The following is a 27,539-nucleotide window of genomic DNA, read 5'->3' as shown; positions in this document are numbered from 1 at the left end:
TGGAATTCGGATATAGGAGTCACAGAAGCATAGCAAAGATTTGGTTATGCCAGAGCTGTGGGTCTGATGGGCTTTCATCTGTTACATATTATAAATAAATAAATGTCGAATTAATACATTGATCATGCTTCGATAATTTGCAGGTAGACATATGCTTTAAAATAATATACAGATATATGTTCTATTTATAGTATAAATTGATATACACTCCTGGAAATTGAAATAAGAACACCGTGAATTCATTGTCCCAGGAAGGGGAAACTTTATTGACACATTCCTGGGGTCAGATACATCACATGATCACACTGACAGAACCACAGGCACATAGACACAGGCAACAGAGCATGCACAATGTCGGCACTAGTACAGTGTATATCCACCTTTCGCAGCAATGCAGGCTGCTATTCTCCCATGGAGACGATCGTAGAGATGCTGGATGTAGTCCTGTGCAACGGCTTGCCATGCCATTTCCACCTGGCGCCTCAGTTGGACCAGCGTTCGTGCTGGACGTGCAGACCGCGTGAGACGACGCTTCATCCAGTCCCAAACATGCTCAATGGGGGACAGATCCGGAGATCTTGCTGGCCAGGGTAGTTGACTTACACCTTCTAGAGCACGTTGGGTGGCACGGGATACATGCGGACGTGCATTGTCCTGTTGGAACAGCAAGTTCCCTTGCCGGTCTAGGAATGGTAGAACGATGGGTTCGATGACGGTTTGGATATACCGTGCACTATTCAGTGTCCCCTCGACGATCACCAGTGGTGTACGGCCAGTGTAGGAGATCGCTCCCCACACCATGATGCCGGGTGTTGGCCCTGTGTGCCTCGGTCGTATGCAGTCCTGATTGTGGCGCTCACCTGCACGGCGCCAAACACGCATACGACCATCATTGGCACCAAGGCAGAAGCGACTCTCATCGCTGAAGACGACACGTCTCCATTCGTCCCTCCATTCACGCCTGTCGCGACACCACTGGAGGCGGGCTGCACGATGTTGGGGCGTGAGCGGAAGACGGCCTAACGGTGTGCGGGACCGTAGCCCAGCTTCATGGAGACGGTTGCGAATGGTCCTCGCCGATACCCCAGGAGCAACAGTGTCCCTAATTTGCTGGGAAGTGGCGGTGCGGTCCCCTACGGCACTGCGTAGGGTCCTACGGTCTTGGCGTGCATCCGTGCGTCGCTGCGGTCCGGTTCCAGGTCGACGGGCACGTGCACCTTCCGCCGACCACTGGCGACAACATCGATGTACTATGGAGACCTCACGCCCCACGTGTTGAGCAATTCGGCGGTACGTCCACCCGGCCTCCCGCATGCCCACTACACGCCCTCGCTCAAAGTCCGTCAACTGCACATACGGTTCACGTCCACGCTGTCGCGGCATGCTACCAGTGTTAAAGACTGCGATGGAGCTCCGTATGCCACGGCAAACTGGCTGACACTGACGGCGGCGGTGCACAAATGCTGCGCAGCTACCGCCATTCGACGGCCAACACCGCGGTTCCTGGTGTGTCCGCTGTGCCGTGCGTGTGATCATTGCTTGTACAGCCCTCTCGCAGTGTCCGGAGCAAGTATGGTTGGTCTGACACACCGGTGTCAATGTGTTCTTTTTTCCATTTCCAGGAGTGTATATACTCTCAATCTGTCAGGGGTAAAAACTAACTAATTATTTATGGTAAACATGAAGGGAAGGATTGTGTGTGTGTGTGTGTGTGTGTGTGTGTGTGTGTGTGTGTGTGTGTGTGTGTGTGTGTGCACGCATTTCAAATTTAATCATGTAGGCTGCTGTTAAAAACAAAGATAATGCTGATGTAACTGCTGTCATTTTCGTCATTTAGGATAGACTGAAGTTGTTTGCTTTATTGTTTGTATATTCGGAGTGTTTCAAGAATGTCTAGTTCTTTAGCTTTAGACTGGATACGCAGGATTCTGATATGTACTTCTATCGTCAACTTGGTGTTTGCTTGCATGCTGGATGGAGGCTATTGCTCATGTGTGGTATGTTTTGGTTCTTAGTGCTGCTGTGCGTTCCTTGAATCTAATCTCAAATGGTGTACTGGTATGTCCAATGTGAAACCGACCACAGTCCAGATATTCAAGATTGTATAGACCTGTGTGCTCGTACCTGTTGTTGGCGAAAGAAAGTACATGTGCTGATTTCTACATAATCGTGACCGCTTTCCTCTTTCGCGTCTTCTCGAAGACCCATCTACCACAGGCCTCGATAAGTATGGATCCTACTGATTTCATCGAAAACGCAAAGTAGAACCTTGCAAACACGAGGCCAAAGATTACCATTCCCACTACTGCCTCATCTTCGAAGAGCATTTAACTCCTGACTGCAAAACCCTACCCCCTCATACCATCACTACATGGCCAACTACCTGTACCAACACAGTCTTAACCTCCAGTCCCAATCGCTCTGAAACATGTACAACCCTTCCCATTCCACCTACTCCTACAAGTGTAAAGCTAAACCCCTCCAAACCAAATCTGAACTGAATGTCCCAATCTGCCCTGACGAAATGCCGCTTCACTCCAACAATTCCATATATTCTCCTCCCACTGGTGAAAACATAATACTCTTCTTTATCAATGTACTTCAAAATATCTACCCATTTGAGGGTACACATATCCTCCATCAACTCACTCTGAACCGAGCAAGGTGGTGCAGTGGCTAGTACACTTGACTCGTATTTGGGAGGACGACAGTTCAATCCCGCGTCCGGCCATCCTGATTTAGGTTCTCCGTGATTTCCCTAAATCGCTCTAGGCAAATGCCAGGATGGTTCCTTTGAAAGGGCACGGCCGGCTTCCTTCCCCGTCCTTCCCTAATCCGACGAGACCGAAGACCTCGCTGTCTGGTCTCCTCCCCCAGACAACCTAGCCCCAGCTCACTCTGGGTGGTTCCTCCATATTCCATTCAAAACACCTCTGAACGGCTCGTGATGCAACGTCACATTCGTCGCATCATCACCACCTTGTTTTTAATAATATTTCAGGTGACGACTATTGGGAGGCGTGGCAGATGGGTGGTGTGTCAGGAGACACTCTCCCAGTTCGCCACTTGCCGGTTCCTCAGGGAAGAGGAGGTGGCTGTAACCTGTGTACGCCGGTGGGTGCAGTAAAAGAAGAGTGACTTTTAACCTTTTATTTCTGCAAGTACATCTCTCCTTTAGCTATGCTACAGCGGTCCTCTGCCGCTGCTTATCCGGGTGTGCTGCGAGCTCCCGGCAGCTACTCACAAGGGAACCTCCCCATCGCACCCCCCTCAGATTTAGTTATAAGTTGGCACAGTGGATAGGCCTTGAAAAACTGAACACAGATCAATCGAGAAAACAGGAAGAAGTTGTGTGGAAATATAAAAAAAAAAAGCAAAATAGACAAACTGAGTAGCCCACGCGCAAGATAGGTCACATCAAGGACAGTGTGAGCTCACGAGCGCCGTGGTCCAGTGGTTAGCGTGAGCAGCTGCGGAACGAGAGGTCCTTGGTTCAAGTCTTCCCTCGAGTGAAAAGTTTACTTTCTTTATTTTCGCAAAGTTATGATCTGTCCGTTCATTCATTGACGTCTCTGTTCACTGTAATAAGTTTAGTGTCTGTGTTTTGCGACCGCACCGCAAAACCGTGCGATTAGTAAACTAAAGGACGTGCCTCTCCAATGGGAACCGAAAACATTTGATCGCAAGGTCATAGGTTAACCGATTCCTCCACAGGAAAACACGTCTGATATATTCTATATGACACTGGTGACGGCATGTGCGTCACATGACAGGAATATGTTGTCGACCCACCTAACTTTTACACTTGGCGAATGGGTATAAAGATTCTTCCGCCTTACCCGATTTAGGTTTTCTTGTGGATGTGATAATCACTCCCAAAAAAGTGATGAAAACATAAAAGTTTGTCACATAAACTGCAACAAATGAATGCAACAGTTTCACAGTTTTCCCTGTGCTCTGTCGCTGTAGTCGACTGACGTCGTGTGTTTCGATGTTTGTTTAGGTGTAGCGTCCCCATACTGCGGCGTAGTTACCTCGCATCGGACGGACGGACGTACAGATAATAACTGTCTGAAAATAAAAAATTTAATTTCTCACTCGAGGGAAGACTCGAACCAAAGACCTGTCGTTCCGCAGCTGCTCACGCTAACCACGGGACCACGGTGCGCCTAAGCTCACACACTGCTTGATGTTGCCTGTCCTGCGCATGGGCTACTCAGTTTGTATATTTTGCTTATTTTTTTCATAGTTCCACACAACTTCTTCCTGTTTTCTCGACTGATCTGTGTTCAGTTTTTCATGGCCTATCCACTGTGCCAACTTATTACTAAATCTGAGGGGGGTGCGATGGGGAGGTTCCCTTGTCAGGAAGTGGATGCTGCGTCTCCACCCTCCGCACGCGAAGAAGGTGGCGCGTGCGTATGTGGCTTATACACGTCGGCCTAGGAGGTCCTCCCGTAACTCTGGCTCATCTCTGCTCTCCGAACCGTGTTGATGGTTGCCGTGTGGTCGAGAAGTGCGCCAACCCTGGCCTGCCGTGCAGTGTCAGGAACGCTGGTGCCCTGGCCCGAATCGACTCAGAAGACCCCCAGGCTTTCCCATCTGCATTGGAAGCTGTCAGCAGCGCCGAACTGGAGGCTGGTGCTTACAGAGAGGAAGACATCTCTCCGGCCGCTGTTGGCGGTGTTGAGTACGAGCAGGAAATCTACAACAGACTTGTAACCAGCGTTAATACTGTGTCAGAGAATCGAGTACGAGCCTTCTGTTCGCCATCGATCCTTCTGACAAACTCTCTTCTGAACTCAAATGCTGGCCTATTTATAGCGTGACACATCAGCTGGTGTTGACCCAACATACCTTGTAATGACTGCATAGGGTTTCCTAATACGAATGTATCGGCGATTCATTCGCGTCCTATTTGCTTAACACACTTGTTATGCCAACAGATTGGTGCGTAATAATATTCAATATGCCTTCTCCCGTTAGCGATGTGGCTTCTTACTTCACGTTACATGGTGACATGATACTTCTCAGTAGTATTGCTTTACTAGGCTTCTGCTGACGCTAACTACCCAGTTCGTGCAAAGCGCTGATGTCCTGCTTTCCACCTTACCTGCTAACGTGATGAATCGCTGCCGTTTCGTTTCGCGCTTGTTGACATTCCCGCAAGGAACACAAAATGAAGGAGGTGTCGCAATTATGAAATACTGCGGCCAGCTGCCTGATACAGAGTGGTACATAACCATATCATCATATTCTGGCGTTTCAATATTTTAAGCGGGGTAGGACGTCAAGCTGGACGACTTGGAGCAGGAGAGACACCACAGGAATTTTTAACTTCCACTGTCTATACTTTTAAAAATAAATTCATAAAACTTTGTCAGAATGACCAGAAAGGATTCAGGATTTACACTTATAGTGGTGGAAGTCCAAAAATATAAGAAAATAATTTATTTTTTTACATTTGTATTTCACCTTTTTTTCACTTACCATTGGCTGCATTTGTTGCTATAGGTACACTTTTCTTCATAAGTAAGGGAGATTCTTTGATTAATTTTGCACAGCATACAAACCATACTTACAGGTGTATCAAACCCTCGAATTTTCCAAATATATTAAAAACTGTGGTAAAAATTGAGATAATTAACTTCAATATTTGAGTTTTTTCTAAGCATAAAGTTTATAATGTAACAGAACATTCATTTTTTTTCATAAATTAAATAATTTCTAGAGTTTCATACACCTGTAAGTATGATTTGTATGCTGTGCAAAATTCATGGAAGAATCTCTCTTACTTCTGAAGAAACGTGTACCTATAGCAACAAACGCAGGCAATAGAAGTGAAAAAATGATGAACTTTCACATGTAAAAAAAATTATTTTGTTATTTTTTTAGTAACTTCCACTGCTATGATTTTTAATCCTGAATCCTTCCTGGTCATGTTGACAAAGTTTTATAAATTTATTCGTAAAAGTATAGACAGTGGAAATTAAAATGTACTGTGGTGTCTGTCCTGCTCCAAGACGGCCCGTTTGACGTCTTACCCCCCTTAATACCACTGTATGAAATTGATTAGCAAATCATGCCACTTGCATTACTGCACAAAGCTCTTATGGTTCTGTGCAAACTGTTAGCATTACTCGTTTAGAAGATGCGCCAGAGTCGCACAAGGATTTTCCTTGCATTCGGTGACATCGCTGTACCGAGATATCCCCTTTGCTTCTGCTCGGCAGGGTACGGCCACTCGACGCCGGTGACGATCGGTGGGAAGGCGTTCTGCATGGCGTACGCCATGGTGGGCATCCCGCTGGGGCTGGTGATGTTCCAGAGCATCGGCGAGCGCCTCAACAAGTTCGCCTCGGTGGTGATCCGACGCGCCAAGACGTACATGCGGTGCTCGCGCGTCGAGGCGACCGAGATGAACCTGATGCTCGCCACGGGACTGCTCAGTTCGGCCATCATCACCACCGGCGCCGCCGTCTTCTCGCGCTACGAGGGCTGGAGCTACTTCGACTCCTTCTACTACTGCTTCGTCACGCTCACCACCATCGGCTTCGGCGACTACGTCGCCCTGCAGGTGCGTCCTCTTCATCTTCGGCTGCCTCGCGAGGTTGTGTGACAATGTCGATTTCCGCAACCAACTTTGCCACAATTACTTAATTGTAAAAAAAGAAAAAATCCTTGCGGCAAGTGTGAGCAATTGCTGTCGGTTATCTGGATGCTCATCTACTCGTTGTTCTCCAGTTCTGCCAACAGCAGCAACTTCTCTAGATTCAAATCTACCCAAAAACAATTTCAGATGTCAAGTAAATCACGTAACTAGAAGACACCAATATTGCACATCTAAGAATCTGTAATTTGGCACTTCTTCGAAATAGTTACTCTGATTCTGGAAACAGTCAATGGGTTTTAATCTACTGGGTGATCAAAAAGTCAGTATAAATTTGAAAACTGAATAAATCACGGAATAATGTACATAGAGAGGTACAAATTGACACACATGCTTGGTTTTTTTTTTAGTTCTAATAAAACATGGGGTTTTATTAGAACCACAAAAAGGCCAAAGTTCATAACATGTCCGACAGATGGCGCTTCATCTGATCAGAATACCAATTATTAGCATAACAAAGTAAGACAAAGCAAAGATGATGTTCTTTACAGGAAATGCTCAATATGTCCACCACCATCCCTCAATAACAGCTGTAGTCGAGGAACAATGTTGTGAACAGCACTGTAAAGCATGTCTGGAGTTATGGTGAGGCATTGGCGTCGGATGTTGTCTTTCAGCATCCCTAGAGATGTCGGTCGATCACGATACACTTGCGACTTCAGGTAACCCCAAAGCCAATAATCGCACGGACTGAGGTCTGGTGACTTGGGAGGCCAAGCATGACGAAAGTGGCGGCTGAGCACACGATAATCACCAAACGACGCGCGCAAGAGATCTTTCACGCGTCTAGCAATATGGGGTGGAGCGCCATCCCGCATAAACATCGTACGTTCCAGCAGGTGTTCATCAGCCAGGCTGGGGATGATGCGATTCTGTAACATATCAGCGCACCTCTCACCCGTCACGATAGTAGTTACAAAACCAGAATCACGCATTTCCTCGAAGAAAAAAGGCCCGATAACGGTAGATGTGGTAATTCCAACCCATACCGTGACTTTCTCGTCGAGCAGTGGAGTTTCCACGACAGTTCTAGGGTTTTCGGTAGCCCAAATTCTGCAGTTGTGGGCGTTGACAGACCCCTCGGAGCGTGAAATGAGCTTCGTCGGTCCACAACACGTTACTCAACCAATCGTCATCTTCCGCCACCTTTTGAAACGCCCACATCGCAAATGCCCTCCGCTTCACTAAATCGCCAGGTAACAGTTCATGATGCCGATGGATTTTGTACGGATAGCATCGGAGGGTACGCCTAAGTGCCAACCAAACAGTAGTGTATGGAATGCCCGTGCGACGTGCGACCGCACGAGCGCTGACGTCCCCGTGCATAGACGAACCCGCTACAGTCTCCATTTCTTCCTGAACTTTCTCAGCAGCATTACGCCTTGCGCTCGGTCGACCACTACGGGGTCTATCGTCCAAACAACCTGTGGCTTCGAACTTCGAAACCATTCTCGCCACATCTGCATTAGTCAACGAACCTTTACCCGTTCGAATCCCCTTCCTATGGCGATAGGATCGTAACGCTGGACTAGCACAGTCCCCATTCTGATAATACAGCTTCACTAAAAGCGCCTTTTCAGGTAACATTAACATGCTGCGACTGCTGGCGCATCTGATTCTCTCTCTCATTATAGCTCATTTTATACAAGATTGTCATGCGCAGTCACTGACGTTTTGCTGCCCAGCGCCATCTGTCGGACATTTTCTGAACTTTGTGTTTTTTTTTGTTCCAATAAAACCCCATATCATTCCAAGCATGTGTGTCAATTTTTACCTCTCTATCTACATTCTTCCGTGGTTTATTAAGTTTTCAAATTTATACTGACTTTTTGATCACCCGGTATTTTTAGCCTCTACAGCTGTCTCAACAGATGTCATATCATCCTGTCCCTTCTTCGTGTTTGTGTTTTCTACATATTCCTTTCCTCGCCGATTCCTTCTCATTCCTTACCTTATCAGTCCACCTAACTTTTAACATTCTTCCGTAGCACGACATCTCAAATCGATTCTCTTCTGTTCCAGTTTTCCCACAGTTCGTCTTTCACTACCATAGAATGCTGTGCTTCAAAAGCACATTCTCAGAAATTTCTTCCTCAGAGTAAGGCCTATGTTTGATACTAGCGGACCTGTCTTAGCCCGGAATACCCCCTTTGCCAGTGTTAGTTTTTTATCTGCTCCTTGTTCCGTCCACCATAGGTTATTTTTCTGCCTATATAGCATAATTCCTTCGTCTGCCTCATGATCCCAAAGTCTGGTGTTGAGTTTATCGCTATTCCCGTTTCTGCTACTTCTCATTACTTTCGTCTTTCTTCAATTCACTCTCAGTCCATATTCTGTACTCACTAGACAATTCCATTCAACATAGCATGTCATTCTTCTTCATGTCACTTAGGATAGCAATGTCATCAGCGTATCTTATCACTGATATCCTTTCATCCTGAATTTTAATCACACTCTTGAACTTTCCTTTTATTTACATTATTGCTTCTTTCATTTATAGATTGAACAGTAGGGGTGAAAGACTGCACCCCTGTTTTACACTCTTTCTTATCCGAGTCTTTCCATCTAGACCTTCCAGTCTTAGTGTTCCCTCCTGCTTCTTGTACTTATTTTATATTATCCGTCGTTCCCCGTAGCTTACCCCTATTTTTTTCAGAATTTCGAACATCTTGGCCTCAATTGGACCATCGGGACCATCCGACCGCCGTGTCATCCTCAGAGGAGGATGCAGATAGGAGGGGCGTGTGGTCAGCACACCGCTCTCCCGGTCGTTATGATGGTTTTCTTTGACCGGAGCCGCTACTATTCGGGCGAGTAGCTCCGCAGTTGGCATCACGAGGCTGAGTGCACACCGAAAAATGGCAACAGCGCATGGCGGCCAGGAGGGTTACCCATCCAAGTGTCGGCCACGCCCGACAGCACTTAACTTCTGTGATCTGACGGGAACCGGTGTATCCACTGCGGCAAGGCCGTTGCTCCAAAAGTCCTGGGGTACCTTCTAATATTGTGTCAGATCTCCTTTAGTCCTGGTTAGTGCAACAACTCGACGAGGCATGGACTCAACAAATCGCTGGACGTCCCCTGCAGAAATTTTGAAACCGTGCTGCCTCAGCAGCCGTCCATAATTGCGAAAGTGTTGCCGGTGCAAGATTTTGTGCACGAACTGGCCTCTCGGTTGTGTCTCATACACGGTCGATGAGATTCATGTCGGGCAATCTGGGCGACCAAACCGTTTGCTCTAATTGTCCAGAATGTTCTTCAAATCTGTCGCGAACAACTGTGACGCGATAACATGGCGCATTGTCATCCATAAAAATCCCGTCATTGTTTGGGAACACGACGTCCCTGAACGGCTGCAAATTGTCTGCAAATAGCCGAACATCTAGAGGACCCAGTCCATACCATGTAAACACAGCCTACTTCATTATGGAGCCACCACCAGCTTGCACAGTGCCTTGTTGACAACTTGGGTTCATTTACGAACTTGCAGCATGCTGGAGTAGCTTGGGTCAGCAACTTCTGTTAATCAGTACAACGAAACACCAGTCTCAGCTGCAATTTTTTTTTATTCGTTCAGTGACATTTCGGACCGAGACCGATTTTCAAGTCATCATAACAGTCGAAAATGGCATCTTCGGAAATGCCATTTTCGACTATTTTATGATGATCTAAAAATGGGTCTTCTCGGTCCGAAACTATCCATCGACTGAATAAAAAGTTAAAATTTGCAACTTGAACTGGTTTTTCGTTCTACTGAACTTGTTTCCATGGCTTCGTGGGATCTGCGCCACACTCGAACCCCACCACCAGCTCTTACCGACTGAAATCGTAACTCATCTGGCCAGACCACGGTTTTCCAGTCGTCTGGGGTGCAACCGATATGGTCACGAGCCCAGGACAGATGCTGCAGCCGACGTCGAGCCGTTGGGAAAGACAATCGCTTCGGTCGTCTGCTGCCATAGCCGTTAACGCCAGATACTGCAGCACCGCCCTAACGGATATCTTACATTCGTACGTTCCACATTGATTTCTGCAGTTATTTCACGCAGTATTGCTTGTCCGCTACCAGTGACAACTCTACACAAACTTCGATGTTCACGGTCGTTAAGTGAAGACCATCGGCCACTGCGTTGTCAGTAGTGAGGGGTAATGCCTGAAATGTAGCTTTCTCGGCACACTCTTGACACTGTGGATTCGGAGTTTTGAATTCCCAATGATTTCCGAAATGGAATTTCACGTGCGTCTAGCTCAAACGTCTGTTAATTTTCATCGTGCAGCCACAATCACGTCGGAATCCTTTTCACACGGATCACCTGAATACTAATGATGGCTCCACCAATGAACTGCCCTTTTATACCTTCTGAATTTGATACTACCACTATCCGTATATGTGCATATCGCAATCCCATGATATCCGTGAGCTCAGTGTAGAACGCAATAAATAGTGCCTTTTTCCTTTACCCTTTGCACCTTGATTTCTTGCAAAGTGCCAAATAACATCGGAAATTATTTAGTTCACCAAATAATTCTGACTCTTTCAGTGCTGAAACAATTTTCATGAAAGATATTTATCTATACTGCTGGCCACTAAAATTGCTACACCACGAAGATGACGCGCCACAGACGCGAGATTTAACCGACAGGAAGAAGATGTTGTGATATGCAAATGATTAGCTTTTCAGAGCATTCACACAAGGTTGGCGCCGGTGGCGACACCTACAACGTGCTGACATGAGGAAAGTTTCCAACCGATTTCTCATACACAAACAGCATTTGACCGGCGTTGCCTGGTGTAAGGAGGAGAAATGCGTACCATCACGTTACCGATTTTGATAAAGGTCGGATTGTAGCCTATCGCGATTGCGGTTTGCCGTATCGTGACATTGCTGCTCGCGTTGGTCGAGATTCAATGACTGTTAGCAGGATATGGAATCGGTGGGTTCAGGAGGGTAATATGGAACGCCGTGCTGGATCCTAACGGCCTCGTATCACTAGCAGTCGATATGACAGGCATCTTATCCTCATGGCTGTAATAACGGATCGTGCAGCCACGTCTCGATCCCTGAGTAAACAGATGGGGACGTTTGCAAGACAACAACCATCTGCACGAACAGTTCGACGACGTTTGCAGCAGCACTATCAGCTCGGAGACCACGGCTGCGGTTACCCTTGACGCTGCATCACAGACAGGAGGGTCTACGATGGTGTACTCAACGTCGAACCTGGGTGCACGAATGGCAAACGTCATTTTTGCGGATGAATCCAAGTTCTGTTTACAGCATCAAGATGGTCGCATCCGTGTTTGGCGACTTAGCGGTGAACGCACATTGGAAGCGTGTATTCGTCATCGCCATACTGGCGTATCACCCGGCGTGATGGTATGGGGTGCCATTGGTTACACGTCTCGGTCACCTCTTGTTCGCAATGACGGCACTTTGAACAGTGGACGTTACATTTCAGATGTGTTACGACCCGTGGCTCTGCCCTTCATTCTATCCCTGCGAAACCCTACATTTTAGCAGGATAATGCACGACCGCATGTTGCAGGTCCTGTACGGGCCTTTCTGGATACAGAAAATGTTCGACTGCTGCCCTGGCCAGCACATTCTCCAGATCTCTCACCAATTGAAAACGTCTGGTCAATGGTGGCCGAGCAACTGGCTCGTCACAATACGCCATTCACTACTATTTATGAACTGTGCCATTGTGTTGAAGCTGCATGGGTGGCTGTACCTGTACACGCCATCCAAGCTCTGTTTGACTCAATGCCCAGGCGTACCAAGGCCGTTATTACGGCCAGAGGTGGTTGTTCTGGGTACTGATTTCTCAGGATCTATGCACCCAAGTTGCGTGTAAATTTAATCACATGTCAGTTCTAGTATAATATATTTGTCCAATCAATACCCGTTTATCATCTGCATTTCTTCTTGGTGTAGCAATTTTAACGGCCAGTAGTGTATTTACATTCTTATATATGCACAGTGTAAGTTTTCTCTGCGTGAAACGTAAATATCTTTCTGCTTTCAGATATTTCGTCTCTACTGTAGCAGGCCGCTAATAGGAAAAATACCAAGACCTCGTGCAATCTTGTCAGTGTGACACGAAAAGAAAGCAAACAACACAATGGAGACTGATAAGGCACGAAAGCACTAAATCAATTTCTATAACTCCAGTGAACTCGCCCATAGTAGGTTAAGTTCCAATTGTGCAGCCGCCACCACAGTCCGTTGTTTCTGCGCGTGCACAGTGTGTGGCGCACTCGAAAATTTAGAACTCCACACTCGGCTCAATCTGTACGTCGTCGACGTCATAGATGCTCTCGCGACGTTGTTGGCTGCTGCGTCACAGGCAGGCACGGGAGCCGCACGCACTTGGAGCAGTCAATTTCGACCTTAAGCAACACCGAGTCAAAGAAAGGCATCAGCGCTTGATCGTGACGTCACGTCAGCTAGGCACGGCGAACGCCAGGTCTGTTACAGGCATACTCATAATGCTGGTGTCTCCCTCTCTGACACAGGAAAATGTGAACTATTGGCGGTAGTTGACCAACACACATTGTTCTGAGAGATTTCTGCAATCAATTAATTGTGCAATTCATTACACTTCTTAACAAATAGTGTGCTCCTGAACTTAAATTTCCACCTGTTTTAAGGATTGACATACAAAAACAACTTCATGGTCCAGCAGCAACAGAATTCGTGCTTCTTTACCTTATTTGTAAATCTGAGGAAGTTACGTTTGTACTGGGTTGCTTTTACAAGAAATTGTGAACATATTGGTGCTCTTCTTTATGTATCTTGGTTGACTATGGGGTGAGGAGCACTGAATGTTAATGAAATATCTTGCGATTGTACACGTTGGGGGAGGGGGTGGGGGACAGAAGAAGAGGCAAAAGAGATACTTGTTTTATCACATAATTTTTTTTTTATCTTATAAAGTTTCTCCTTTCAGTTGCAAGAGGGGAATATTTATCTTTTCTAATGGGCATGTCTAAAAAAGTTTAAGCTCAGCAGTATGTTCGATGTATGAAACTATTTTGTTTCCTGTTTAGAATTCCTTTCGTTGAAAACGACTGTGATCTAATGACTGGCAACAGTTGGACATTTACACATGTAAATTAGTTCACATTTCCAGTGACGATGTCAAACGAAAATAAATAAATAAATAAAAGAAACGAGTTAATTGTAAGGGGGCTGGGGTAAGTATCGATAACAAAATGGATCAAGTAAATATAGTTACTTGAATGTAAAATTTCCGAAGCTTACAATGGGGCAAAGCATCTTCTCATGTTGATCTACGTTTGTTTCGACAGGATTCAGTAATACAGAACTATGATCTTCATTTGTAGCTTTACGATAGTAAGAAAATCTTTCATCTAAATAAAACTGCAGAGTCCAAAACAATACCTAACATTTTGTCCAAAAATAAGAGATTTATAGCGATAAGCACGCCCATGCGTTGCTGCCTGCAACAGACCTGGCGTTCGCAGTGCCTAGCTGACGTGACGTCACGAACAAGCGCCGAGGCCTTCCTTTGAGTCGGTGTTGCCCTAAGCCGCTCTTGTGACACGGGCCTTACGTCAGCTGTGCCTGCGTTCGTGTGTCTCGTGTTGCAGAACGACCAGGCGCTGAGCGAGAAGCCGGGCTACGTGGCGCTGAGCCTGGTCTTCATCCTGTTCGGGCTGGCAGTCGTCGCGGCCAGCATCAACCTGCTGGTGCTGCGCTTCATGACCATGTGAGTCGCCCACCTGTGTGTGACCGCCGTTACCTCCTCAGGAGATGACTGCTCGTTCGGTAACGGAATACAACTGTACCAGCCGGCCGCTGTGGCCGTGCGGTTCTAGGCGCTTCTGTCCGGAACCGCGCTGCTGCAACGGTCGCGGGTTCGAATCCTGCCTCAGGCGTGGATGTGTGTGATGTCCTTAGGTCAGTTAGGTTTAAGTAGTTCTAAGTCTAGGGAACAAATGACCTCTGATGTTAAGTCCCATAGTGCTTAGAGCCATTTGAACCATTTTTGAACAACTGTAGCCGAGAGAGGCTTATGAGGCCATAACTGTTTACAATATAAAACGTCAAATCAATAACGACCGAGGTGTAGGAAGAATCCATGTGCAATCGAAATAGGGGCCAGCATCAGTAATTGCTATTCGAAGACTACTTTTTTAACAACGCAACCCTTCGTTAATCAATGATGAGGGTAATCCCAAAAGTAAGGTCTCCTATTTTTTTATTTTTTTTTTTAAGTACAGAACTCTGTGTGGCACGCGCTGTGTGTAAACATGCGCACGCCGCGCTGAGGCGCTCAGTCTTGGCTTGGCAGCCGTTGAGAACGGAGCTCCCGTTGTATGTTACCGCCAAGTGCGAACTGCGAACAGTTATTCGGTTTTTGAATGCAAAGGGCACTGCGCCGATTGAAATCCATCGCCAATTGACGGAAGTGTGTGGTGAGTCGTGCTTGGATGTCAAAAATGTTCGTAAGTAGTGTAGAGAGTTTGCAGCGGGTCGGACCGAAATTCACGACGAACAAAGGAGCGGGAGACGGTCAGTTTCTTAGGAGACAGTGTTGAAAGTTGAGCAAAGCATGCGTAAAGATCGGCAGATCACCCTGGATGATCTCTGCACGTTGGTTCCTCAGGTTTCCCGAAGCACCGCTCACACAATTTTAACGGAAACATTGAACTACCGGAAGGTGTGCGCAAGATGGGTGCCACGCATGCTTACTGAGGACCACATGCGGCAGCGAATTGATGCTTCCAGCGCATTTCTTCACCGCTTTGCAGCCGAACAGGACAACTTTCTGGACTCAATTGTCATGGGTGACGAAACCTGGCCATACCACTTTACACCTGAGACCAAGCAACAATCACGCCAGTGGCGGCATCCTTCTTCGCCAAAGCCGCGGAAATTCAGACGGACACAGTCTGCCGGTAAAGTCAAGACAACCGTTTTTTGAGATCGGAAAGGTGTATTGCTGGTCGACTTTATACCCACTGTGATCACAATTAACGCTGACAGGTACTGTAAGACTCTGAAAAAACTCAAACGGGCAATTCAGAACCGGAGAAGAGGAATGATGAGCAAGGGCGTACACATTCTCCATGACAACGCTCGCCCACACATCGCTCGGCAAACCGTTGCTCTCCTGCAACAGTTTCACTAGAACATAATCACCCACCCACCCTATAGTCCTGACTTGGCGCCCAGTGACTATCACCTGTTCCCTAGGTTAAAAGAACATTTGGCCGGAAAGCGATTCAGCTCCGACGACGAAGTGAAAGAAGAGGTTCATAACTTTCTGAACAGCATGGCGGCGAGCTGGTATGACATGGGCATACAAAAACTGCCACAGCGTCTACAAAAATGCATCGACAGAAAAGGTGATTATGTCGAAACACAGCTAAATGTTCTAGCTGTAAACTGATGCAAACGATTGCAGAAATAAACAGGTCTATGTACTTATAAAAAAATAGGAGACATTACTTTTCTGATTACCCTCGTACAATTGGTCTGCGACTGGTGAACGAAGGGATCGCGTTGTTAAAAATGTAGTCCACGGATATCAGTTACTGAATGCTGGCCCCTACTTCTATTGCATACGAGGCTGGATTCTGCCCACTTGTCGGTAAGGGGGGCCTAAAGATGGCGTGGAGAAACGCCGAAACTGTTCGCATAAGTAAAATAAAATTTGAAATGTAGACAGCTGCAGGTATTTTTTCATTTGACGTTTTATACTGAAAATCCGACGTCCCTCAACCGTCCTGTATAACGATGGCTTTACAGAGACTTGTTTACAATATATCGCACCCGACAATAACAATGACACAAATCAAAAACGCAGGACTCGAGAAAATCGTCCAAAAGAATTCTATAAAACTCTTACTGAAATTATATAAGCGTCCTTTAAATTTCAAATAGTTAATTTTACTGCCGGCCGGAGTGGCCGAGCGGTTCTAGGCGCTTCAGTCTGGAACCGCGCGACCGCTACGGTCGCAGGTTCGAATCCTGCCTCGGGCATGGATGTGCGTGATGTCCTTAGGTTAGTTAGGTTGAAGTAGTTCTAAGTTCTAGGGGACTGATGACCTCAGATGTTAAGTCCCATAGTGCTCAGACCCATTTGAGCCATTTTGAGTTAATTTTACCAGTAAATTACGTAATAGTGTATATGATAGTAAAATGAACATGTAGTTTTGTTCTCATCGAATGTGAGGTGCTAACTAACTTACGTTACGACCCCTCAAAGAATATACGTTCCTTCTTGATTCTCCCTGTATATGAGTGGCTAGTCGCTTAATAACAAACAGTGGCCGAAACATTCATTCAGGGCTCATTAACTTCCTCTTCCCAGCACTTTAGGTAGGAAGCCCGACACATCCGAAGTTCTGAAATGCCTGTTACACTGATTAAATTATCAGCTGGGATGGTAGACAGATCTGTAGTCAAGCTGAGGATTGCCCTTACGTCAGCATATGAAATACACGTAGTTAGAATATGTTATACCGAAAATGACATTCCACAAGTTTCACATATTGATGAATCATCCTGCTGGATCAGGAAACTGTGTGTCAATGGATAGTGTCCTATTCGCAACCTGGTGAGCACCACATCCTTCCATCGATGGGGCCTTGCATGGGTGATCGATTTCATTGACCCACATGCACATCTATAATCCGCAATCCGTCTTATGATGTGTGTTGGGAGGGGGCGATTTGTTTGTATACCATTGTTACTTCCCCCCTTACAGACGCGAATGGTGTACAGGAAGACAGGTTGTTGGTAGGCATCTGTGTGGGATTAGATACCTGTAATTTTACCTTCGGGTCTTTTCGTGAAACGTATGTAGGAGAAAACAATATTTGTTGACTCTTCCAGGTTTTAACAGTAAGCCACACCACGATGCACAGTGCCTCTCTCGTACCATCTGCCACAGCATATGGGTGAGCATCTCCGTGACGGATCGCACTGCTCTTCTTTGAATCTTCATTGTTTCCTCTTTCAGCCCTGTCTCATAACGTCGCAGTCTGACGAACACAATCCAAGTATCGGTCAAAAAGGTACCGCCTGCGCGGTTGGACTACAGTTCCTGAGAATTCTTCCAATGAATCTGTTTGGTATCTGCATTTCCTACGGTTAGTCTTATGTAGTCGTTCCACTTTAAACCACATCGTACGCACACTCCCGAACATGTTGTGGATGTGAGTGCTTCCAGTGATTGTTCGGCAATCGTGTAATCACTCAGTAATGGAAATTACCGTTTATCTATGCGCAATATGTTACACTCGTTCACGTTGACAGCTTATTGCCACTTCCTGCACCAGGCGTCGATCTTATCAGATTTTCCGGGATTGCACAACAACTTTCTAGCATTGCAACTTCTCTATATACAACAGCATCATCCGCAAACACTCTGCGGAAGCTTTTTACGTTATCATGCTGTTACATTGGGCGGCAAAGATGTAGCGCGAGGCCGATCAAGCGCGCCTATCACGAGAGGCCGAAGACAAGACTCGCAAGCTCGACAGCAAGTATTTAGATCGCCACCGCTCACCGGAGGGCCTCAGTCACTAGCTCAGTCACTAACCCAGTCATTCTCACTGACTCATTCTAGTTCCGCTTCTGTCATTCATTCGCAGAGCGCGCATAGGCTACGACAGTATACAGCGTCAGGTTATAGCGAGACCACCGATATCGTCTGCAAGAGGACTATTACGGAAAAGCTTGTACCACAACACATGGACTCTATTACAAGTTAAGTAGCCGTTATCTGTTCGTGTAATTGAAGAACCATGTTAATCTACGTGTGCAATTATGTTTTGGAAAGAGGTTACTGGCCACCCACAACCACATCCTCTCCCTTGCTTCCATGGTACAAGACTCTACAGTGGCAACGAGGATACTACAGAAGGTGTACTGAACTTTGAAAAAAGAAACAAAACAGAAAGAGTGAACGTTCTGAGCTTAAGATATGGAACATGTACCAAAGCACAAGAACCACGTCATCGTGGTTGTGTGGTCACGGCGTTGCACCACAAAGCAGGAGATCCATGATCAAATCTCCCTCATAAACATTCTTTTTTTTTCGCAAAATTATGAAGTTTTCGTCTGGTCATTGCTGTGTCTCTTGTCCTTCTGTAGTTTTGTCAATTGTCATACTATACATTCAGACATGTGGTGCAAATATGTTACTGACGCAAGTAAATATAATGAATAGTGAAAGCAGGCGAGATCCCGCATAGACATCCCACAGAAACGAAAACAAGTAAACGGATGTGAACTATGTTACAACAAAGAAATTCAAGAGTCAAAACTTCCAAAACGGAACACAATAGCCATAACATGTGGCACTTGTGTGCAACAAATAGGAGGTACGTACGTTTGGAGGCCCCTTCCGTACACCTCGCTGTTGCATACGGACTTTGCACCGCGACGCAGATACAAATTTGAATACGGCGAACAGACCGGATGGACAGTTCATAAGTTTGGAGAAAAAAAATACAGCACCACACAACCATGACGCCGCGGCTACTGAAATTCTCTGGATGTTACACATCTTGAGTTTGGACAGTTCACTTCTTTTTCCACAGTTCAGTACACCTTACAAGTTGAAAAAGAGTGCGAGTACGTGTGTGTGCGTGTGTGTGTGTGTGTGTGTGTGTGTGTGTGTGTGAGAGAGAGAGAGAGAGAGAGAGAGAGAGAGAGAGAGAGAGAGGGAGGGAGGGAGCTGGCTATATGCGCGTGTGTTAAACCCCATACCTCAAAAATATTTCTCTCCTTCATACCTCCTCTGTGTTACCACAGATGATGTGTCACTGATCTCATTTGTACTAAGGCTGTGGTACTTGCGAGGTGCCTATTTGCTTCCACCGCCCAGATTGGAATGCAGAATTTCTAATAAATGTTCACCAACCTGCAGTCTTCTATAGTTGTTGTCCCCTGCCCAGAAAACGGCACGTAGGTCGCGAATCCGTTACCTTGAGGCTGTAAGAAACTCTTAACGGGGAACTGTTCTTTTAGAAATAATTAAATTCCCAATCAGTTTGTTTACACGGGCTGCAACTTAGTTTTTATTAGCAGGACAACCAGAAACTGGACATTACATTCTACTTTAGAGTCACAACGAATTTCCATTCTTCAACAAAACAATGAACTGCATATTTTTGTAATTGCTGTCACATTGATCTCAAGTATATGTCCAAATAACCATACATTGCTAATAATGTCCTGCCACTGACAACGATAGACAACATGTCTGTCCTCTGAGACTACCGAACCTTTACAAACTAGATCTTGAAAATAAAGTCTTAAGTGACACCGACCGCGGCAGACAAAATGTCTATCCTCCGAAACTGCCGAACTATATCTGATAATTAAAAAACATAAATTACTAATAAAGTCTTAACTGACACCGACCGTGGCAGCCAGCGTGTCTGTCGTTCAATGCTGCCGAACCAGCTATGATGTTACAGCCGAACCACTTCGACTGCCATCCAAGTTAGGTGCGATCCAAAGATCTCCGAAGTGGTTCTGCCTTCTTGTTTAGCAGTCGTTTACCATTCTGTAGGTTACTAATTCCTGTGAAATAATGTAATGATAGCACGCTATTCAGAGAGGCTATAATTTGAAATGCAAGTAAATACGCTGTTTAGTTTGTCTAATGTTAATAATAGAAGATTATCATTTTGCCACGGAACTTCCGAACGCAGCAGCCAATCGCAGAGTAGGCCCACAATTTAGGCGGTCTTTCTCACGATACCCGTACCGAACAAACCGTCTGTCATTGTTATACCACGCCACATTACGTTATCTTGCCACTTCTGCCTTCTCGACTGCTCTAACAAGGGACCCTCCCCATCACACCCCCCTCAGATTTAGTTATAAGTTGGCACAGTGGATAGGCCTGGAAAAACTAAACACAGATCAATCGAGAAAACACGTAGAAGTTGTGTGGAACTGTGAGAAAAATAAGCAAAATGTACAAACTGAGTAGTCCATGTGCAAGATATGCAACATCAAGGGTTAAATGAAATCAGGAGCACCGTGGTCCCGTGGTTAGCGTGAGCAGCTGCGGAACGAGAGATCCTTGGTTCATTCCTCCCCTCGAGTGAAAAGTTTAGTTTTTTTTTTATTTTCAGACAATTGTCACATCTACAAGAAAACCTAAATCGGGCAAGGTAGAAGAATCTTTTTACCCATTCGCCAAGAGTACAAGTTAGGTGGGTCGACAACATATTCCTGTCATGTGACGCACATGCCGTCACCAGTGTCGTATAGAATATATCAGACGTGTTTTCCTGTCGAGGAATCGCTTGACCTATGAACTTGTGATCAAATGTTTTCGGTGCCCATTGGAGAGACGCCGGCACGGTTTCTCAGCGTGTTCTGTCAGAGGGTTAGTTGCCCTCTGTAATAAAAAAAACTGAGATAATGGATCAACTACGAACTGAAACGGGTGTCTTGCGACGTCCGCACCGAGCAGATACAAGGAACGAAAACGAACAAAAAGCAAAAAAAAAGGCACGTCATTTCGTCTACTAATCGCACGGTTTTGCGGTGCGGTCGCAAAACACAGACACTAAACTTATTACAGTGAACAGAGGCGTCAATGAACGAACGGACAGATCATAGCTTTGCGAAAATTAACTTTTCACCTGAGGGATAGTTCCACACAACTTCTTCCTGTTTTCTCGATTGATCTGTGTTCAGTTTTTCAAGGCCTATCCACTATTTCAACTTATAACTAAATCTGAGGGGGGTGCGATGGGGAGGTTCCCTTGTAAGAAGATCTTGTAGCCGAATATGATGGCTGCAAAGCTCGTGCTCGATCTGTGTTCAGCTTTTGGCGGGCTATCCACTGTGCCGTCTTATCACTAAATCTGAAGGGGTGCGGTGGGGAGTTTCCCTTGTCAGAAATAATCATTCTAGTTTCGCTCAGCGCCGCTGTGTGCCGCCTGCTTCACTCCGCCCTGTTAGCAGCGCCACTGTAAACACGCGCACTCCGCGGCACTCGTTTGTTTCGCCGTCGCTGTTTCGCTCGCCGCACCGCCCTGCTCCAATCGTGCCACGACGCTCCACTATCACTGCATCCTTAAAACAGTTTAAACGTCCCTGATTGACATTTACTCTGGTGACATCCCACGTTCGAAGCCAATGAGCCCTTCGCGTGGGCCCATTCTTCTGTTGCAGCTTCTCTGCCGGCAACACGACACTCCCTGCCTCCTTTTATATTGGCAAGTCCGTCTCTCGTGACAACTTCCGATCAATGCCACATTGCACAGGGGTGTACAGAAACCTCTGCTCAGATAGTGTATTTGCTGGGAACTACTCCAATCCTTCCTCTTTCTTCTGAAGTGTGATCTTTCTTTGAAATGACATGATACCGAACCATGGAGGTAGAATAAGGGGAGATGGCGCCACAGACTTACGCTGTAAGTTGTTTTGATGCCAGTGGGCGGGGCCTGACGCCATCTTGGATCCCCCAAAACATTAGCAGACGAGTGTTTACAATTGCTTCTTGTTCGTTATTTCTGTCTTGTGCACGTGATATTTATTTTATATAGTAAATGTTACACTGTTTTAGTGAACAACACAGCATAAGGAACGCAACTTCAAACGTTTTTCTGGTCTTAAATGCGTACTCGATACAGTAATACGACACGAAAATATGACGCTTCTGCCCTCAGTACTGAAATTCCTTTTTGCTTATACACAACGAATAACCGGGATGATAAGTATGTGCTATGAAAAGCGTGCTTTCGTAATCCATTTCTATTCACTTTCATTGTGTTTGTGTCGATAATTGATAAAGCAGAACTCCAAAAGCAATGATTAGTAGTTTAGAGGCACCGATTTGTATTCGTTACATTTTCAAGTCAAATGCAAAATTTAAATGTTCAAGTTTGTAAGAAACTTACCTTATTTCCATTGGGGTCCCATAGATGTATGCATGGATGATACAAAGAAACCAGTTCTCATGTCAACAAAGTGAACGATTCGTTAAATTACGAAGGCATAGAATTGAATTTAAGATTGTCAGGCCCATTGTAGTTTACAAATCTGCTTTGTTTTTAAATTGTACCTCCCAAGTGACATTCAGTGCGGCAAATAACAGCAATTTGCAGGGTAACGCAACACAGCGATTAATGTAATGACCTAAATAGCCTGGACTTAGCTAGGGACCTTCGCTTTAACAAATATGTAACCCTTTAAGTACTTATAATTTAACCACTGTAACAGGTGTTCCACACATTTTACTGAAGATTTAATTAACTGCATGTAGTTACATTAGTCTTGTATTAAGTCATTGCATTTTAAAACATTAGTCCCCATTTGCAGGATATTTCTTGCCAGAACTTTTCAGTTACTTGGGAATAACCAAACACTGAAAACCAAGTGTATTGCTCCCCTCCAGAGGGCTCTTCGTGTTGGATTGACAGGGAATCTGAAGTCAAATCACAGAGATAAAACCATACTGTAAAACTTTACAGTGTATCAGAATTTCAAGTATATATAAGGAAATAGCGCTTAAATAACTCCACTTACGAATGAAATGTGATTTGTTTAAACTTTAGACTACAATCAGAACGATTAGTACACCCGTAAGCAACGCAAGCCGGCATTTTTTTTATCAAAACACTTCACAACTACACGGAATCAAACCACCAGATGGGAAGGTTTTGGGGTAGCTAACATGGCGGATCTTCACTTGGGTTGGCTTCAAGCTTGTGACGTCATGACAACTCCTCTTATTTTTACCTCCATGTACCGAACAGGAGGGTACAGCATGGAGTAAATGTCTCTGGAGTGAGCATTGCGTTCTGCGCATGTTGTCTACATTAAACCAGGATTGTCAGGTGTTTTCGGGAGTTCGCTGTGCGTGTGTGCTTACTGCAGAGTTTGAAGTTTATAATATCAAGAGTTTTTGTTGTGTTTTCACCGTTTGTTGATAGTGTAATAGCGATGGTGAATTACTGTTGTTGCTACGGATGCAAAGCAAAATATGTGAAAGGAGGGATAGTAACTTTTCATGGGTACTATGTTTAAAAATTTCGAGACGCATTATAATTACGGCTTGATTCTGTAGACCTATTTTTCTACGATTTTATGACTATATAAGGTACGGCTCGTACAAAAGCTTACAAACAATCGTTTCCTCTCGTAAATTTGCTAGTGGAACAGGAAAGGGAATGGTTAGCTGTTTCAGCAAATACTATCCTCCATGCATTTATGAGTGACTTGTGGATTATGTATATAGATTTGAAAGACGGGAGACAGATAAATTCAATAGAGTTGGAGTCTGTAATTGTCTTCGTATAATGTGTGTCTCCAAACCTTTTTGTTTACTATAAAGTTACAGTAGGAGACCATGTTAAGTGTGTCTACATCTACATCTACATCTATACTCCGCGAGCCACCTTACGGTGTGTGGCGGAGGGTACTTATTGTACCACTATCTGATCCCCCCTTCCCTGTTCCATTCACGAATTGTGCGTGGGAAGAACGACTGCTTGTAAGTCTCCGTATTTGCTCTAATTTCTCGGATCTTTTCGTTGTGATCATTACGCGAGATATATGTGGGCGGTAGTAATATGTTGCCCATCTCTTCCCGGAATGTGCTCTCTCGTAATTTCGATAATAAACCTCTCCGTATTGCGTAACGCTTTTCTTGAAGTGTCCGCCACTGGAGCTTGTTCAGCATCTCCGTAACGCTCTCGCGCTGACTAAATGTCCCCATGACGAATCGCGCTGCTTTTCGCTGGATCATGTCTATCTCTTCTATTAATCCAACCTGGTAAGGGTCCCATACTGATGAGCAATACTCAAGAATCGGACGAACAAGCGTTTTGTAAGCTACTTCTTTCGTCGATGAGTCACATTTTCTTAGAATTCTTCCTATGAATCTCAACCTGGCGCCTGCTTTTCCCACTATTTGTTTTATGTGATCATTCCACTTCAGATCGCTCCGGATAGTAACTCCTAAGTATTTTACGGTCGTTACCGCTTCCAATGATTTACATGGAGAATGATTATGTGTGATTTATATTTTAGTTTCACGAAGGATGAACAACGAGTAAAGATGTGGCTGCAGAAAATAAGGAGGAGTGATTTTGTACCCACAAAATATTGCAAAGTAAGTTCAAAACACTTTGAAGAGGAACGTTTAGACAGAGAAAAATTTGGACGTGTGTGGAGGGAGGTAGATGCTATACCAACTATTTTTAATTTTCCACAGCACCTACTACCAATTTCTGCATTCAGCTTAAATACATTTTCTGCAGTGTAGCTAATCAAAGTACACATTCATCTTCTTTGGTGGGTTTTGCCTTCAATTTATTTTCTTCGCCATTTGATATTAATAAACATGTCCCCAAACTCTTTCATTAGTGTCACTTTCCACTTCCCTTAATGGTGTTATATGGGTTGACTGTTACATGACCAACTGCATTTGCTTTACAGTACATTTATTCTCCGATCGCCTTTCCCCCCCCCCCCCCCCTTCTTACTCAGTCTACTATTTATTTAATAAACTGGGAGCAAGTACGTAAAATGCGTTAAATAAACTCTTCAAAGTGTCACCAGTAAGAAAAATTGTGCTTTAGGTCGCAAAAACGAGAAGATAAATACGCGAAAATAGCAGAAAAAAAGGACGAATTAGCAGGGATATAATCGCTAATATGTGGCAAATTCGGTGTTTTTCGGACAATTGCAAAAGTACTAACGTAATGTCAAGTCGTTTTGCAAGACTATCACTGCAAAAATGTACGTCAGGCTCTGTAATACTATAAAATGCAGTATCATACCGGAAACTATCAAAAATCGTGTGCATCTGAATTGTGACACCTATCGTAAAGAAGCAGAATGCAATATCACTTGCCCTTAAAAGTTACATAGCTGGTTTATTCCCTGTCTCAAACGGATACTGTTAAAATGTCTGCATAACATATATAAATAATCCACGACAAGTACGAAAAGAATCCGTCACAATATATATAAATGACCTAGTAGATAGTGTCGGAAGTTCCATGCGGCTTTTCGCGGATGACGCTGTAGTATACAGAGAAGTTGCAGCATTAGAGAATTGTAGCGACATGCAGGAAGATCTGCAGCGGACAGGCACTTGGTGCAGGGAGTGGCAACTGACTCTTAACATAGACAAATGTAACGTATTGCGAATACATAGAAAGAAGGATCCTTTATTGTATGATTATATGATAGCGGAACAAACACTGGTAGCAGTTACTTCCGTAAAATATCTGGGAGTATGCGTGCGGAACAATTTGAAGTAGAATAATCATATAAAATTAATTATTGGTAAGGCGGGTGCCGGGTTGAGATTCATTGGGAGAGTCCTTAGAAAATGTAGTCCATCAACAAAGGAGGTGGCTTACAAAACACTCGTTCGACCTATACTTGAGTATTGCAAATCAGTGTGGGATCCGTACCAGATAGGGTTGACAGAGGAGATACAGAAGATCCAAAGAAGAGCGGCGCGTTTCGTCACAGGGTTATTTGGTAACCGTGATAGTGTTACGGAGATGTTTAGCAAACTCAAGTGGCAGACTCTGCGAGAGAGGCGCTCTGCATCGCGGTGTACCTTGCTGTCCAGGTTTCGAGAGGGTGCGTTTCTGGATGAGGTATCGAATATATTGCTTCCCCCTACTTATACCTCCCTAGGAGACCACCAATGTAAAATTAGAGAGATCTGAGCGCGCACGGAGGCTTTCCGGCAGTCGTTCTTCCCGCGAACCATACGCGACTGGAACAGGAAAGGGAGGTAATGACAGTGGCACGTAAAGTGACATCCGCCACACACCGTTGGGTGGCTTGTGGAGTATAAATGTAGATGTACTAGGGATGTAGTGACATTCGAAATATACAGGGCGCTATACAGACAAACACACGACGTTCCGAGAACACGTGACCAGGTCTGCAGTGTATGTTGACAACACAAAATCTGTTCTGCGCATGTGAATGCTCACTCCAGAGATGAGAGACTCTCGAACGATTGTGGGAAGTGTGCACGCTGTCGGCTGAGGAGTGTGGTCGCGTTTTCGCAGGAACGCGGAGGACGTGCGCCGCGAGGACACGGAGCTGCAGCCGGCGTCGCAGCACGTGCTGACGCTGGACGGCGAGGTGCTGGCCATGAACGGCAAGCTGCTGGCGGGCCACGCGCACGCCGGCGCCGGCGACGCGCCCGACGCCGACCAGGTGTCTGTGTGCTCGTGCACCTGCCTCGGGCCCTCGTCCTGCGCAGCCGCCTCCGCCTCCGGCGCCGCCCCCGCGGGCTGCTACCAGCCCTGCCGGCCCGACCAGCCGCTGCAGCCGCCCCCGCACGCCTCCGCCACCAAGCGCGCCTCCGTCTAGCCACGGCTTGCCGGCGCACCGCCTCCCTGCTCCTCCGCTTACTACGTCGTGTGCAGATGTGGGGACTTCGCACAGTTCCGCTTGCAGACTCAAAAGAGACGTCTTTAATTTCAGCAACTAACTTCTCACCGACTGAAAACTGCTTTCCATTCAAACGGAGTGCGTCGCACGACACTTTAGACTGCGAAACCGCAAGGTGTAGGTTCTGACGCTTAATAGCGCAGTGTCTGCTTCCTTGGCGCACGACAGTCCTTCTCCCCGCGAACTGTGAGAGTTTTGTCTTCAGTGTACGTGTAGTGGCTGTATTTACAGTGTGGCATCACGTATTTGCTCTCTATTCATAAAAGAATTGACACCTTCAACACAGTATCAATACATAACCCATTCCTTTCGAAGAGCACCGATGGGAACGTGATGCTTAATGTCACATTTCCTTATTTCCCGAGACAGTACATAGAGGTGGCACTAAGAATGGCGTTCAGGAAATTTACTTGCCGGATATATACTGGATT

General features: G+C 45.6%; 1 protein-coding gene across 1 annotated transcript in view; it reads left to right on the top strand.

Annotated features, from left to right (window-relative positions):
* LOC124796134 (two pore potassium channel protein sup-9) overlaps window positions 1-27,027 on the top strand; it is a 73,487-nt gene extending 46,460 nt beyond the window's left edge. The window contains exons 3-5 of the mRNA XM_047260226.1: window positions 6,234-6,577; window positions 14,286-14,404; window positions 26,721-27,027. Of these exons, the coding sequence (XP_047116182.1) occupies window positions 6,234-6,577; window positions 14,286-14,404; window positions 26,721-27,027 (770 nt within the window). The remainder of the gene's footprint in view (window positions 1-6,233; window positions 6,578-14,285; window positions 14,405-26,720) is intronic.
* Window positions 27,028-27,539: the final 512 nt, after the last annotated feature.

Source organism: Schistocerca piceifrons, chromosome 4 (genome assembly GCF_021461385.2).
Source record: "Schistocerca piceifrons isolate TAMUIC-IGC-003096 chromosome 4, iqSchPice1.1, whole genome shotgun sequence".
NCBI lineage: Eukaryota > Metazoa > Arthropoda > Insecta > Orthoptera > Acrididae > Schistocerca > Schistocerca piceifrons.
The sequence above is the reverse complement of the archived record's forward strand: the minus strand, read 5'-3'. Positions and strand labels throughout refer to the sequence as shown.